Source organism: Marmota monax, unplaced genomic scaffold (genome assembly GCF_021218885.2).
Source record: "Marmota monax isolate L192 unplaced genomic scaffold, Marmota_monax_Labrador192_F-V1.1 WCK01_AAM20220418_F8-fsc00051, whole genome shotgun sequence".
NCBI classification, from domain to species: Eukaryota; Metazoa; Chordata; class Mammalia; order Rodentia; family Sciuridae; genus Marmota; species Marmota monax.
In genome coordinates, this window is record NW_026695202.1 from 1,746,283 (window position 1) to 1,761,086 (window position 14,804).

The following is a 14,804-nucleotide window of genomic DNA, read 5'->3' on the forward strand; positions in this document are numbered from 1 at the left end:
AAGCTAGACAAGCTTGGAGGATCTTGTGGGGACCATCAAGGACTGTGAAAGAACATTAGGTGAGCCCCTCGGAATGCACCATTATTTTAGAGCCAAGTGCTGGCACTTGGAGGCGGAGGGGGGAAAGGCTTTGGAAATGAACAGAAACTGGTTCAACACTCGTCTGCCCTTTCCTGGCTATGTGTCCTCAGGAAATTTAATAAACCTCTCTGAGCCTCAGTCTGTGCAGCTGTTACACAGGTTAATGGCAATAACTATTGGTAAGGTATGGATAAGATTAAGTGAAATACTAAGGGCAAAGTCCCTAACACTGGTACTGACAAAGAGCAACCAGTAGATTGTTGATCATGACCATTATAACTGATTCTCATTTAAAAAGAAAGGCATCTGATATTTCCTTTCTTTTTCTGTACCAGGGATTGAACCCAGGGGTGCTTAACCACTGTGCCTGAGCCACATCCCCGGTCCTTTTTATTACTTTATATTTTGAGACAGCATCTTGCTGAGTTTCTTGGGGTCTTCCTAAGTCGTTGAGGCTGGCTTTGAACTTGTTATCCTTCTGCCTCAGCCTCTGAAGCCACTGAGCTTATAGGTGTGTGCCACCATACCTTGATACTTCTGCAACAAATTTCAAGAGTTAGTAGCATCCAAAGCACCAAGATGTCCCCCTGGTCAAGATTTGCTATTCTAGGGACCCAGAATCTGTTCCTTATTCCTTCAGTAAAGTACCCACCTTCCCTGTCAGTCTACAATGTCTGGGTACAAGAAGGTTCCATTCCCCATCTTCAGAGGTGAGTGTTATAACCAGATGTGGCCAATGAGAGAGTCCTGTTCCCTGGTCACAGTGACTGGCTGAGGGATAGACAAGTCCTGGTCAGAGCTGATGAGACTCAACCACGGAACTTTGACTTTGTTGGAAAGAGATGGAACCTCTATTGGGTCAGCCTAGAGGTACTAGGGTCCATCTTCAGGAGAGGTGAGGTCAATGCCTGAAAACCATCTAGTGCAGAGGCCACTACAGCCAGAGAGAAAGAGAGAGAGAGAGAGAGAGAGAGAGAGAGAGGCCCTGAGTCCTGGGCCTGCCTGTACCCAGCTGTCAGACACCACGGAAGTATTGAGAATAACTTTAGAGGTAAAATTAAAAACCTAAAAAATTTTATCACCTATTAGTTATATGACCTTGACAAGTTACTTCACCTTTTTAGGCCTTAGTTTTCTCATTTGAAAATTGAAAGTTATTACTAAGACTGAAAAAAAAATAACATACACAAAGTATTTAGCAAAACCCCAAGTACACTGTAAGGACATTTCAAATATGATCTGTCCCCACAGACTCCAAAGGAGGACTCTTGCCTGTGCCTGATATGGAAGGACAAAGGTGACGACAGAGAGAAGTCACCTGTTCTGTGATTCCTGGCTCAGCAGAAGCCACGGCCCAAATGGGCTTAGATCTGACCAAGGGCTGCCAGGTTCTTGATCTTGCTACTCTCAGGAGTTATTCAGAGAAGGAACGTTCCCCCATTTTCTCTAAAGATCTTTCCATTGTTTTCAGGTTAACTAGGAACTCAGTGACCTCAGTGTACCAAGTCCCAGCACCTCGGTTATCTCAGTGATAATCTCATCAGAGCTGCTGAAGTACTATCACCTTAGTACTCTGCCCACCTTTTGGGCCTCTTTCTGTGCATATCTTTGCTCATTTCCTTAACTCAGGGATGGCACTGTCCCTCCAAACATAAGTTTCCCATGGTAGGATTGATGGAGTTCATGAGGACTGAAAATAGCAGAACCATTCTCTTCCCAAACAACATTTTTGATATTTGCATTCTCTTTTGGCTAAGTTAGCATTGGGGAGGGGCATTCAATCCTGAATAGAGAAAAACATCCTAAAATTGCCCTTCACAGCTGGGTGAGACCAGACAAAAATGGAACTCTGCTGGCCCCAAACCTCTCATGATTCATTATTTCAGTAAAGCCGCCAATTCCTTCCTGAATACAAACGATCCTCTTTTTTTCCTTCAATGTGGAGAAGACCAGAGGCTGTTTCATTCAAGACTGAGACGTTTTGTAATGATTTCAGACACTGTGTCATTAGGCAACAAAGTTTGGGAGAGAACTGAGGCCTAGTGCAGTGGGTAATTTTGTTTTGTCTGGTAGCAATTTTTTTTTTAACATGTGCTATTAAAAGGAGGGCCTAAACATACACACACACACACACACACACGCGCGCATACACCATGGCACACTCCATGCTAGTATTTTCCAATCAAAAGCAAAAGAGATGTAGGCTAGGGGAAGGCATTTCTCTTATCTTTTCCGCAATAGGTGAGACTTACTGGCGGTAGTTGTAGGCAATGTCAGCAAACTGCTTTCTTCTTGCTCGGTACACAGGATCTTTAAAACCCTAAGAGAGAGGAGACACTTGATTACTCAGGCCTTTGTAGGAAAAATTTAGCTTCTCTATAAACACCTTGAATGGGGGCTTCCATGCTGGGCAGTGTGAGTCTCCTTCATCTGATTGCACCCTAAAAATACCGTCTCATTAAACTTAGGGTGAGCTCACGCCAAACACTCTGAATGACAAGTTATCAGCAATACCTTCAATTAGGCAAGACCCACCCTGCAGTGGGATTCCAAGGTCTACAGGCACACTCTGTTCTTAAAGAAATCTCATCCACAGCATTTTTCCCTTCTAAACCTGCTAAGTCAGGCAAAGATAGTAGGATAGACAGCCGGGTTGAAGATCACAAGGAGCCCTTCCTTCCTGACCAATGGAGCATGTTCAGCACGGCCTCCTAACTGCTTGATAGATAAATAGGTACCTGCTTATAGCAATTTTTAAAGATAACCTTTATTGAGTTCCTACTAAGTGCCAGTCTCTGTGTGCCAAGGGGTTATTGTATCCACAACTCTGACAACGAACTTTCCAGGTAGACCAATGCAACCATCTCCTTCTTTCTAGAATAAACAGCAGCTCAGAGAAATGGAGTCATAACAAAGGCCAGGCCAGGACCCGGATCACTCAGTTCTGAGCCCTTTCCAGTGCACTTCAGTCACTTGTCAACCTTTACAACCTGTCAGGGGCCCGACCAACTGAGAAATCCATCTCGGGACATCAAAAGGATGATAATGGCTTCTCCTCTGAGGCTGACTGGCAGCCAGTCTTTTTAAACAATTTCCAAGCAGAACATTTCCAAGTGAATAGAGGACAAGTATGTCTTCGAGTGTTGGGGGGCGGGCAGTAGGGCACATCTTGAGTGGGCAATGATTGCAATTGATCAAAAGGGCATTTTCCAAAAAAGTTTACTATAATCTGAATTTTGGTGAGACACAGACTAGTACATCATCTCAGAACTCTGCTTGGTTCCCTCCAGTAAGCCTCACCGTCCACCACTTTACCTTGCAATTCTCTGTCCCAATGACCCTCCAAACCACAGCATTAATGAATTGAAAGTTAAGGCTTGTATCATGAAGCTCAGCATTTAAAGAAGGTTTTTTTAAGATAAATAATTTCCTGATTTTCAAATGTTCTTTTGTTTGCTGGATTGGTTGGCTGGGTTCGTTCTTTCTTTCTTTCTTTTTTATATCATGGACACCAATAATTACGAAGAACCAGAAATCAATGAATGCAATAAAATTTCCTCAGAGAGTCTGGAACAGAGGATCTAGCATGCAAAAGGAACTACGGACATCTGCTGATGGACAGAAGTGGGGGTAGGAACCTACTTTGTTAACTAGGGTGAATTTTGAGAAATTGAAAAATCCAAATACTTCATAGAAAAGCAAAAAAAAATATGACTACACATTTTTAAATGACAAACCCAAATCCCAGTTACTATAGTAAGTGACTACTGAGTTTAGAAAAGATGCCGTGGATCTAGAATGTCCCCCTAAAGTTCATGTGTTAAAGGCTGGGTTCCTGGCTGGTGGTGTTATGGGGAGACAGTAGAAACTACCTGGCAAGTCTACCTGGCAAGTCGTTTCAAGAAGGTCAGGCCCAGCTAGAGGAAGTAGGACAGAAGTGTTCTTAAGAGGTATAGTTTGTCCCCGGCCTCTTCCCCTCTAGCCCCACCCCACCCACCTCCACTCCCACTCTGCTTCCTGACTGCCATGTAGTAAGTAAACAGCTTTCCTCCACCATGCCCTTCTTCCGTGATGTCCTGCCTCACTACAGGCCCAGGAACGATGGAGGTAAGATACCATGGACTGAAGCCTCTGAAACCATGAGCCAAAAGAAATCTCTCTTCCTGAAAGTTGATTTTCTCAAACATTTTATCACAGCAACGGAAAGCTGACTCTCACATGGCATGGTGATGATGATATGCAATCCTATTGTCTTCCCTGGAGAACTGACTGGTTTGGAATCATTAGTTTAGGGAAGCTTAGGAAACTGGGAGCTTGAGACTACCATTGGGTGTTCTACCATTGGGCAAAAATAAGTTGGTGTAGAATAATGTTGTAAGAAAATCTGGATTCCCGGGTTTTGTTTTGTTTTGTTTTGTTTTTTTTGGAGGCTATTGTGAATAGTTTTCCTAATGTCTCTTTCAGTGGATTCATCACTGATGTATAGGAATGTGTTTCATTTATGGGTGTTGATTTTATATCCTGCTACTTTGCTGAATTCATTTATTAGTTCTAGAAGTTTTCTGGTGGAATTTTTTGGATCTTCTAGATATAGAATCATGTCATCAACAAATAGTGATAGTTTGAGTTCTTCTTCTTTACCTATTTGTATCCCTTTAATTTCTTTCTTTTGTCTATTTGCTCTGGCTAGAGTTTCAAGGATGATGTTGAATAGGTGTGGTGAAAGAGGACATCCTTGTCTTGTTCCAGTTTTTAGTGGGAATGCTCTCAATTTTCCTCCATTCAGAATGATGCTGGCCTTGGGTTTAGCATATACAGTTTTTACAATGTTGCAGTATGTTCCTACTATCCCTAGTTCTTCTAGTGTTTTGAACATGAAGGGGTGCTGTATTTTGTCAAATGCTTTTCTGCATCTGTTGAGATGATCATATGATTCTTGGTTTAAGTCTACTAATATGATGAATTATGTTTATTGATCTCCGTGATGTTAAACCAACCCTGCATCCCTGGGATGAACCCCACTTGATCGTGGCATTATCTTTTTAATATGTTTTTGTATGCGATTTGTAAGAATTTTATTATCTATGTTCATCAGGGATATTGGTCTGACATTTTCTTTCTTTGATGTGTCTTTGCCTAGTTTTGGTATCAGAGTGATATTAGCTCGTAGAATGAGTTTGGAAAGGTTCTCTCCTTTTCTATTTCATGGAATACTTTGAGGAGTATTGGTGTTAATTTTTCTTTGAAAGTCTTGTAGAACTCAGCTGAGAATCCATCTGGGCCTGGGCTTTTCTTGGTTGGTAGGCTTTTGATGGTGTTTTCTATTTCATTGCTTTTTTTTTTTTTCAAAAGTCAGTGCTTAAAAGTCAAAAAAGCATTTAATTGTGTGGCAGGATTACCGGACCCCCAATGCTGTGCCCTGGAAGCATAACTCCTACCCCAAGTAGTTTCTCTTCCTTTGATGCCTTCATCTCTCTGTTTCATTACTTGAAATTGATCTGTTGAAATCATGTATGACCTCCTCATTCAGTTTGGGTAGGTCATGTGTCTCTAGAAATGCATCAACGTCTTCAGTAGTTTCTATTTTATTAGAGTATAAATTTTCAAAATAGTTTCTAATTATCTTCTATATTTCAGATGTGTCCGTTGTGATATTTCCTTCTTCATCTTGTATTTTAGTAATTTGAGTTTTCTCTCTTTTCCTCTTCATTAACATGGCTGGGGTTTATCTATCTTATTTATTTTTTCAAAGAACCAACTTTTTGTTTTGTCAATTTTTTCAGTTGTTTCTTTTGTTTTGATTTCATTAATTTCAGCTCTGATTTTAATTATTTTCTGTCTTCTACTGCTTTTGGTGTTGATTTTTTTTCTAGGGCTTTGAGATGTAGTGTTAGGTCATTTATTTGTTGACTTTTTATTCTTTTAATGAATGTTTCAACCTAGGTGTCCCTCCATAGATGAATGGATAAAGAAAATGTGGTATATATATACTCAATGGAATATTACTCAGCTTTAAAGAAGAGTGAAATCATGGCATTTGCCAGTAAATGGTTAGAGGTGGAGAATATCATGCTAAGTGAAATAAGCCAATCCCACAAAACCAAAAGCCAAAGGTTTTCTGTAATATGCAGATGCTAGTTCACAATAAAGTGAGGACACTGGGGAAGAATAGCATTACCTTAGATTAGGTAGAGGGAAGTGATGGGAGGGGAGGGGAGGGGATAGGTAAGGTAGTAGAATGAAACTGACATTATTACTATATGTATATATGTGACTGCATGACCAATATGATTCTGCAATATGTACACTCAGAAAAATGAAATTATATCCCATCTATGTATGATATATCAAAGTGCATAAATGCAGTCCACGGTCATGTATAACTAATTAAAACAAATAAATTTTTTTTAAAAACCAGAGAATTAAAAAAAAAGAAAAGAAAACCTGGAATCATGATTTGACTTCCAAGCAATATTAACATGTGTACAAGTAACCCACCTACTGGACTAAACAGAGAACACTTATCTGTCTACATGTGCATGCTTAGGACTCAAAATATACATTTAAATATAAACTTAATATTTGTCATTCTTACTGTCCATCTTAACAGTCAGTAGAAATGTCATTTCTAGTCCCTAGCTATAAAATGAACACCTTTGCTCCAGGCACCTTGGGGAATGTGTGTATATTTTGATCTAGAAATGAGGACAATTATTCCCACTGGGCCATTTGCTAAAGGGTCCTTAACTGCAGAACCAGCACCTTCATCAGGGTTTTCTGATCCTACCCAGGCTGGCAATTGAGATTTGAGAGCTGAATGAGAGGATCAGGGAAGCAAGAGAAGAATTCCTTTAATCAGTGGATCCCCTTCTCATGCTGCCTCCAGAATAGGATGCCCATGGTCATGTCTCTTCCCCATCTGGCTCCACGGTTGACCTATAATATGCTTTGTGGCCTAATGTTTTGCCTCCTGTGAAAACAAAAGCTTAATACAAGTTGTATGTCTAGCATCAACTGTGTCAGAGGGAAAATAAAATTATATAAATGAAATGGTGGAAGAAATACACCAAGCTCTAATAAGTGTTACTTGTAAGTAGTGGGGGCCATGTTTTATTCTTCTACACTATTTGTGCATTTGAAGCTTTCTACAGTGAGTATGAATTTCTTTCATAATTTGGAAAGAAAGCAAAATAATAGTAAAATCCATCTTAAGTCATCTTGGGAAAGTGGCAGAAGAGTCACATAACTGAGCTGCGTGAACACACCTATATCATATGCCACACAGACTTTCTACGTGAGAGAGTTTCAACCAAGGCCTTTTCCAGCTTTATGTTACTATTAGCCTGCAAGGAGTGCCCACCAGGGAGATCCCAGGGAGTTTTGCCCTCTCAGTGACTAATGGCCAGAGAGATCTCTGGTCCTGAAGCCCAGCCTCTCCACGAGTTGGGCTTGCATCTTTTGGGCTGTCAGGTGACCCCAGAGTCTCTGTGGCCGTCCACATGAAATGCTTTCTCAATGAAGCTGCTGTTGGTGACAACTAATCACCCTGTCTTGATTTAGATAATAGCAGCAATTTCGGTAGCACTGCATGTCATTTATTTATAATCACCCTGTCTCAATTAAGCTAATAGCAGCAATTTTGGTTGCACTGCATGTAACCAAGTATGTTGTGACAGGAAAAATACATTGTTGGTGAAGGATTGGTGAGGGAAAGGTGGCAATGAGGAGGAGAACCAGGGGAAAGAGCAGAGAATTTGACAGGATGCAAAATTATAATATTGCCTGAAGTCTTCATACGGTTCCTTAAGTTCAGAAGTTTGTTATTTGCAGGTACGACTTTGGCAGGGTGGGAGTGGGACTGGGGGTTAACAATATAGAAAAGTCTCCCAAGGATTCTTCTAGACTGAGTCATTTAGTTCATCTTTCTTGATATTCTAACTCAGAGTAAACCCCAGAAATGCCATCTTTAGGATAAGTGAGGAAAAGGACACAGGTTTTAAAGTCAGACAGGCTGGCTTGGAATCAGAACCCATGCATGGACTCCAGTGTTGGTTGATTTACCTATCAGAGCCTTGGTTTCCTTATCAATAAAATGGAATTGTTAATCGTAGGCACCTCACAGGATTGTGAGGTGCGGATTCAGTAATGGAGAGGGCATGAGGTAAAGTTCTGAGCACAAAGTATGCACTCAAAGTATGATACATTTGCACAAAATGATGAGAAACTCCAAAACCTGAGGGGTGCCTCTCGGCATGCACAGAGGGGATTCTCTGGAATAGGTTATGGAGTCCCACCACCCACCTTAGGCCTTGTAAATGACACCTGCAGAATTCTCACTTTGCTATTCACGTTTCATGTGGGCCAGTAATGAGAGGCTTTTCACATTTCATAAGTACCCAGGGGACAAGAGTTTCAAGCTGGTATTTACTAGGTGCCTTTCATTCCCACCCTGTAGACACTGGCCAGAGGAGGCTTGCAAACCAATGGACAGGGGAAACGCTGACCATGTCCCTGCCCCAGCTCACTCCAGGTTGCTGTCCTGGTCACTACTGAGAAGACCAAGAAGCCTATTGTGGAGAGGATTTGGGTACCTGGCTGGTCAGGCCCATGCGCTGGGAGTCAACTTCTCCCCACTTTCTTCCTTGGTGTTCAGTAATCCATTTCCGCCCATTCTACCTTCCAAACATCCCTGCGACCTTCTTCATTTTCACTGTTCCTCCTTCATTGAGGCCGCTTTCCCTTCCTGCCTGGACTTCTGTGTCTACTGTCCAGGTGGTCTTTCACCTACCCTCCAAGTGGCTTCTCCAGAGCCTGCTTGCCCCCTCTATTTCAGCCCAAGGAGACTTGGAAGACACAATATTCTTAAGGAGGGTTATCCCCTCCTTAAGAACCTCAAAGGGCTTCACATTGCTTTGCAATAAAGTCCAAAGCCCTTCGCACAGTCCACCAAGCTTTATGGGATCTGGCCCTGTCTATGTCCCCTGCCCTGTGCTGGGCCACTGCTGTTCTCCAATGGGACTCCCAGTTGTACTGGTCTTTTTTTCAATTCCTTAAACCTGCCACTCTTCCCCACATGAAGGTCTTCACACATGCTCTTGCTTATGACTTGGATTTGATCAATGAGCAACAACCTCTTCTTTCCATCTTGATTTAAATGGCTCCTTTAGAGACCTTCTTTGATTTCCCCAAAGCTTATTGGCTTCCCTCTGCAACATCTGCATCTCTCCTTTTATAGGGTCATCATGCTTGTTAATTACAACCAAACACAGGACCTGTTTGTCTTCCTTATCACTTAATTGTCAGTGCTCAGCCCACTTGGAATACCCCTGAGTAGTAACTATTAAGGGTGAATTTTACAAAAACTTGGTGATTTGCAAAACAAAATCACCCTATGTCTTTTCAATGTCATCTCAGACCCTTTTGCTGGTGTGTGTATATAATCTTGTGGCCTTATGAGCTGTCTGACCTTGGAAAACATATTTACTTACTTATAAATTAAGAATCTTCAAAGTGAATGCTGACTTTTAGATTAAAAATTGCAAAATGTTTATTTTAGGGTTAAGTTGAAATTGATCTCCATCTAGGAGAAAAAAAGTCATACTTGTGACTGTGGTTGCATTGCCTGGTGGACATTAGTCATGGGTGCAACCCTCTTTGTGATCTGATCCAGGGTTCTATTTCCTATTGACTATACATACTTTGGTGTCCCGTGTCCTTTGTACCAGCTTCGTCATATCTTGACGGTTCCTCGTTAATGAGACAAATGGATCATGCACAGGTGTTCACCGTGTACTTGTGTTTCAGTTGTTTTTAACTCTGAAAACTAGGCCTTGGCAGAGCAGCTAATAAGAGGGCAAGGGCCTTTGATGTGTCAGCTGGATGGCTGACCCTTAGAACAGACTGTGACAGCCCCAGGTGGAGAAGGACAGAGGGCGAATGAAAGAGGAAAGGAGAGAAGCCCTGGAGAACATATCCTGTTCCTGGGGAATTTGCTGGTGAGCAGGGAACTCAACACCCACACGGTGAAAGATGAAAAAAGCAGTTGGAGAGACTTGGCTCAAGATGTGGAGCTCCACACAGAAGGACAGTTATGGTGGCTGGTGTTTCTCCCCCGACAACCCCCTCTAGTGCCATCTTCACAAGACTGAAGCACAGGCACCAAGTCAGCTGGGTCAGGGGACCCCTGGGGTTCAGCTCTGAGTGGCAGAGACTGCTGGTGCTCCCCAAGATCTGTCCTGCCTCCTTTATTTAGGGCGCTTTGCTAAGCACTTGATTTCGTCTCCTGTGTGACTGGTACTAGCCCCATGGCTGAGTTCTGCATGGGAGAATTTGAGTGGAGGGATGTGAGCTGTCTCCAGCGTGGTCCAGAAGAACCTTCCAAGAGCAATTCTTGCTTCCTCTTTCCCCCACCCAGGTTCTGGAAGAAAAGGAAGGGCTCTGGGGAGCAGCCATGAGGGCTTGGCCTCTGGAGTGTAATGCAGCTTCTCCACTGAGCTACGCTGCAAGTACATTTTTATTGGTTTAGGCTGTGGAGATTTGGGGCTGGTTTGATAGACAGTTAGCCTACATTGGTTGTTAGAGGGCTCAACTCAGGTCTCCCCCTTTCTAGAAGGCCTCCCTAACCCTTCCAGACCATGGTGTCCGTAGAACTAACAGCACACACTGACTTCTTAAACCAGGTCTGAGTTACTATTTAACTGATCATTACCCAAACCGTGTTCCATAGAACAAGAGCTTTCAAGGTAGTGTTGCTAAGTATTTCATGGATAGAGAGTTCCATGGTTAAGCACATATGAGGAAACATGAAGATGAATGGGTTTCATTTTTGTAGAAACGACTGGTCTCTATAAAACCTCTTAAAATGGATTATAGAATACCACATTCCTTGGTTCGATTATGGGATTTTGTCATAGACTACAGTTTGGGAAATACGCATGAGACCCTTTTGCTGGTGTGTGCATATAATCTTGTGGCCTTATGAGGTTTTAGGCATGAGGAAAGGAAGAGGGAATTTACTTGGATCTGATGCTCTGTGCTCAAAGGGTGAAACCCACTAAGATACGACCATCCCTGAGACACAGTTCTACCTACTGCAATCATGTGAAAAGCTTAAGCCTGGAAAGAGACATGAGAAAGCTTAGGAAGGCAGGGTAGAGGAGCTAAGCTTCCCAAGATGGTTTGAGGTTTTCCATCAGGGAAAGAACAAGGGAAAGCACCTAGCGGGGAAGGCCCAGCACGGCCACTTTTGGAAACTGAAATTAAATGAGACTTGGATTTTGCCCACCACGTTCACAGAAGCTATGCCAAGCCAGCCACGAAGGTGCATGCCTATCACCCCAGCAACTCAGGAGGCTAAGGAAGGAGGATCGCAAGTTTGAAATTCAGCCTCAGTAACTTAGTAAGGCCCTAAGCAACTTAGCAAGACCCTGTCTCAAAATAAAAAAATAAAAAGGGCTGAGGATGTGGCTCAGTGGTAAAGTACCCCTGGGTTCAATCCTCTGCAGCACCAAAAAACAAACAAAAAAACAGAGGCTGTCCCAGTTCCTTCTGGTATCACTCTGACACACCTTCACCCTCTGCCTCACACCTGGAAGCCTCTGGAGGGCAGGGGTCATGTCTATTTGTCACTCCAACCTCCTTTCATTCACCTGGCCTGGAACACAGTTCACATCCACCAGAGGCCCCGCGGCCCTCTCCACCTGAGATTTCTCATCAGAAGATGAAAAGCAGAACCCTCCCAGGCTGGTGACCAACATTTAGATTTAAAAACGCATGCATCGTGCCCGGCTCGCAGCCTGTGCTCAGGAAATGTTAGCTATTCACATCATGAGCTTAATGAATGTTTGTGGAAGGAAGAAGGGAAGGGGGGGAGGACAGATGCGTACAGCAGAGCAGGAGGCACAGGGGGAAGAACAGCCACCCGGTCTCATTTTCCCACTTAGCTAAAGCCCGAAGGCAGATGTCTCTCTTTCGGTGACAACCTTTCCTTTCCCTCATTTCTCACAGCGGCTATTTTGGAGGCCCTGATGTGAGATATTGGGTCAAAATTTAAGGCCCCTTGCCAAAGGCAGGGGTCAGGAAAGGAGGGATCATACTGTCTGCAAGGGCACAGAGCAGAACAGAGGGTCCCTGGGAGAACAGCCCCTGCTCTCCGCCGGCTGGTGTGGGCTCGAGGTTCTCACGCTGAGGCCAGGCCTGCAGGGTCTGGAGGGCCGCGGAGAGGCACCCTGGAGGGTTTGCTCTGTGCTTGGCTCTGGCTCCCAGAACCTGATGAGAAATCCAAGGAACAGCGAGAGCCTGGCGCCTCCTCTTCGGGGGACTGTGTACCTGATAAGTTGTATTTTTATGATAAAATGCATGACACTGAAAGGCCAGGGAGCCAGAGGTGGGGCTTGGTTGGCGGAGGAAAAAGAATTCCAGAGTATTAAGGCCAATCCATCGGCCTCCGAGAGGACATGAAGACTCGGGGAAGGAGATGTCCCTCTCTCTGGACTGGCTTCCTCTCCTCCTGCCTCAAATGACCAGGGAGAAAGGCCAGCAAGAAGACTACAGGGACCCAGGAGGACAGACACAGAAACCCTGGGAGGAGAGGGAGACTGATGGCTGGCTTCCAGTGGGACCGATCCCTTCCTGAGTGGAGGCCTCTGGAGAGGCTGTGCTAATGGGACAGATGGCTGGAGTGCCACATTGGAGGCCCATCCAAGAGCGTATCAGAGCCTTGCCTGGGGGGACCTCTGCCACCCGGCTCCAGAGTGGTCTGCATCCTACATGGGACAATGGATCTGGGCATCCACGTCCCTCCAGATTCACCTTTGGTTCTCGGACAAACTATTTAAGTAGTATAGATCAGGAGACGGAAATACCATTTCTGCCCCCAGTTTAGGATAATTTAATTTAACTTCACAATGAATATTTGAGGAAGCCCCTGGAAGTTCACGTGAAGATGAACAGGCAGGACCTTCACTACATGGATAAACAGGGAAGACTGGAAACTTCCTCAAGACTCACTGTTGGGTGCTGCTTAGCAAGAACTGCATTAGCAAATAGATATATGTATATATATTTATATATTCATATCTACTTTTATTAATATATGCATATTAATTATAATAGTTAAGAAATTAGTTTATTATAGAAACATATTTATATAGTTATATGTAATATGATGTCATATATTAACATATTTATTAGTGCATTGCCATAATACATAGGGATACAGGAAGCATACCCAAATATAAAGTTGATTATTTTAGGACAGCATGATAATAGATGATTTTATTTTTTTCTGTCTTGAAGTCTGGGGAATAGGAGGGAATTCTTCTTTGTTTTTGTTTGCAAATACTTTCTCTTATTTTAAAAAAAAATCACACACAGAATAGTAGGAAGAGAAAAATAGAAATAATTGAAATTATGGCTGATCTTCAAGTTCTCCCTCATGCTTTTCTGTGTGTTCAATTCCACTATAGGGGGTTTTACTATCTGAATTAGAGTAAATTTCATCAGTTGCCCACATTTTAAAAGGTCAGACTGCCTCCAAAAAAGCCCCCCCACCTTTGTTCCTGCCACCAGCCAGGCCTTTGTCCCCAGGTGCTGTGAGGGCTGGGCTCTGAGTCCAAGCAGCCCAAGCTTGTCGGGGACCCTGCAGAGAGTGTTTGCCCTTGGTAAGCCTCCGCATGTCAGGGAGATAGAGGCCTCTGTGTTGCTTGCTGAGAAGTACCTTTGGGAAGAGCCAGCTCCATCCCAACCGTCAGGACCCACAAGGTCCTGAGCGCAACACAGTCTCTGGGTGGGAGGCAGATGCTCCCTGCACGGAGCCACGCCAAACCCTCCCGCACCTAAACAGCTTCTGAGTCGTTAAAGACCAGGGAGACCTGGCAATGAATGGAGGGTGGTCAACATGCTGGTGCCCTTCACGCCCAGGGAGGCCCTCAGAGCCCACCCTGAGCTGCAGCCAGGATTCTTCCCACAGAAGAGGGAACAAGAAGATTCCCCAGCCCCGTCCTCTACTCAGAATGCTTTAAAGGAGCCATCCCTGACCACAGGACAGAGACATAGTCAAGTTCCTCATGCTGGTACTTTAGCTCTTTGAAAATATAACCGCAGCCCCACTTTAGCTCTCATCCTCACCCGACACACTGACCAGCCAGTCCCACACCCTTGCAGACCCTGGGCCTTCACATACACCCTCCTCTCCACCACCAAGCCTCCCCTTCCCTCATCTGACCAGCATCTGGGACTCGGCTTCTAAGGTCCAGGTCCAATGTCACCACTCCCCACCACCCTTTGCAGCTGGCAGAGTTGTTAGTACACTCTGCCTTTCCCAGGCACTTGATTTAAGCCTTCATAGAATATGCAAATGCTGACATACAGATCATGCATGTGGACCTTTGTATATATAATAGACCGTTTCTGGACAGGGAGTCATATTTGCTCCAAGCATGACCGTGATAATGAAGATGACGTGAAGTCTAACAAGTTAGTCTTTGCTTCTACAGCCCTGGTGTAAGTGGGAACTCAATAAATATTTGTTGCAAAAGTAAACAAACACACAGCTACAAGATGAGGATGTGGGAGGAGGGGGTCAATGAAAGACTCTCGCCCAGAGCATCCCAAAGGCCATGCACTCACCGGGTGGTCGGCATCCAGTTCAGCGCCATAGCTCAGAATCTGATTGGCAAACCTGTCAAGCTCTTGGATGGTCCTTGGGAACCAGGGCACTGCAA

The 14,804-nt window shown here is 43.9% G+C and overlaps 1 protein-coding gene across 1 annotated transcript in view; it reads right to left on the minus strand.

Moving 5' to 3' along the window:
• Positions 1 to 14,804, minus strand: part of Pah (phenylalanine hydroxylase) — a 69,032-nt gene that overhangs the window by 14,390 nt on the left and 39,838 nt on the right. The window contains exons 4-5 of the mRNA XM_046429744.2: positions 14,710 to 14,798; positions 2,334 to 2,401 (exon numbers count right to left, since the gene is read on the minus strand). Of these exons, the coding sequence (XP_046285700.1) occupies positions 2,334 to 2,401; positions 14,710 to 14,798 (157 nt within the window). The remainder of the gene's footprint in view (positions 1 to 2,333; positions 2,402 to 14,709; positions 14,799 to 14,804) is intronic.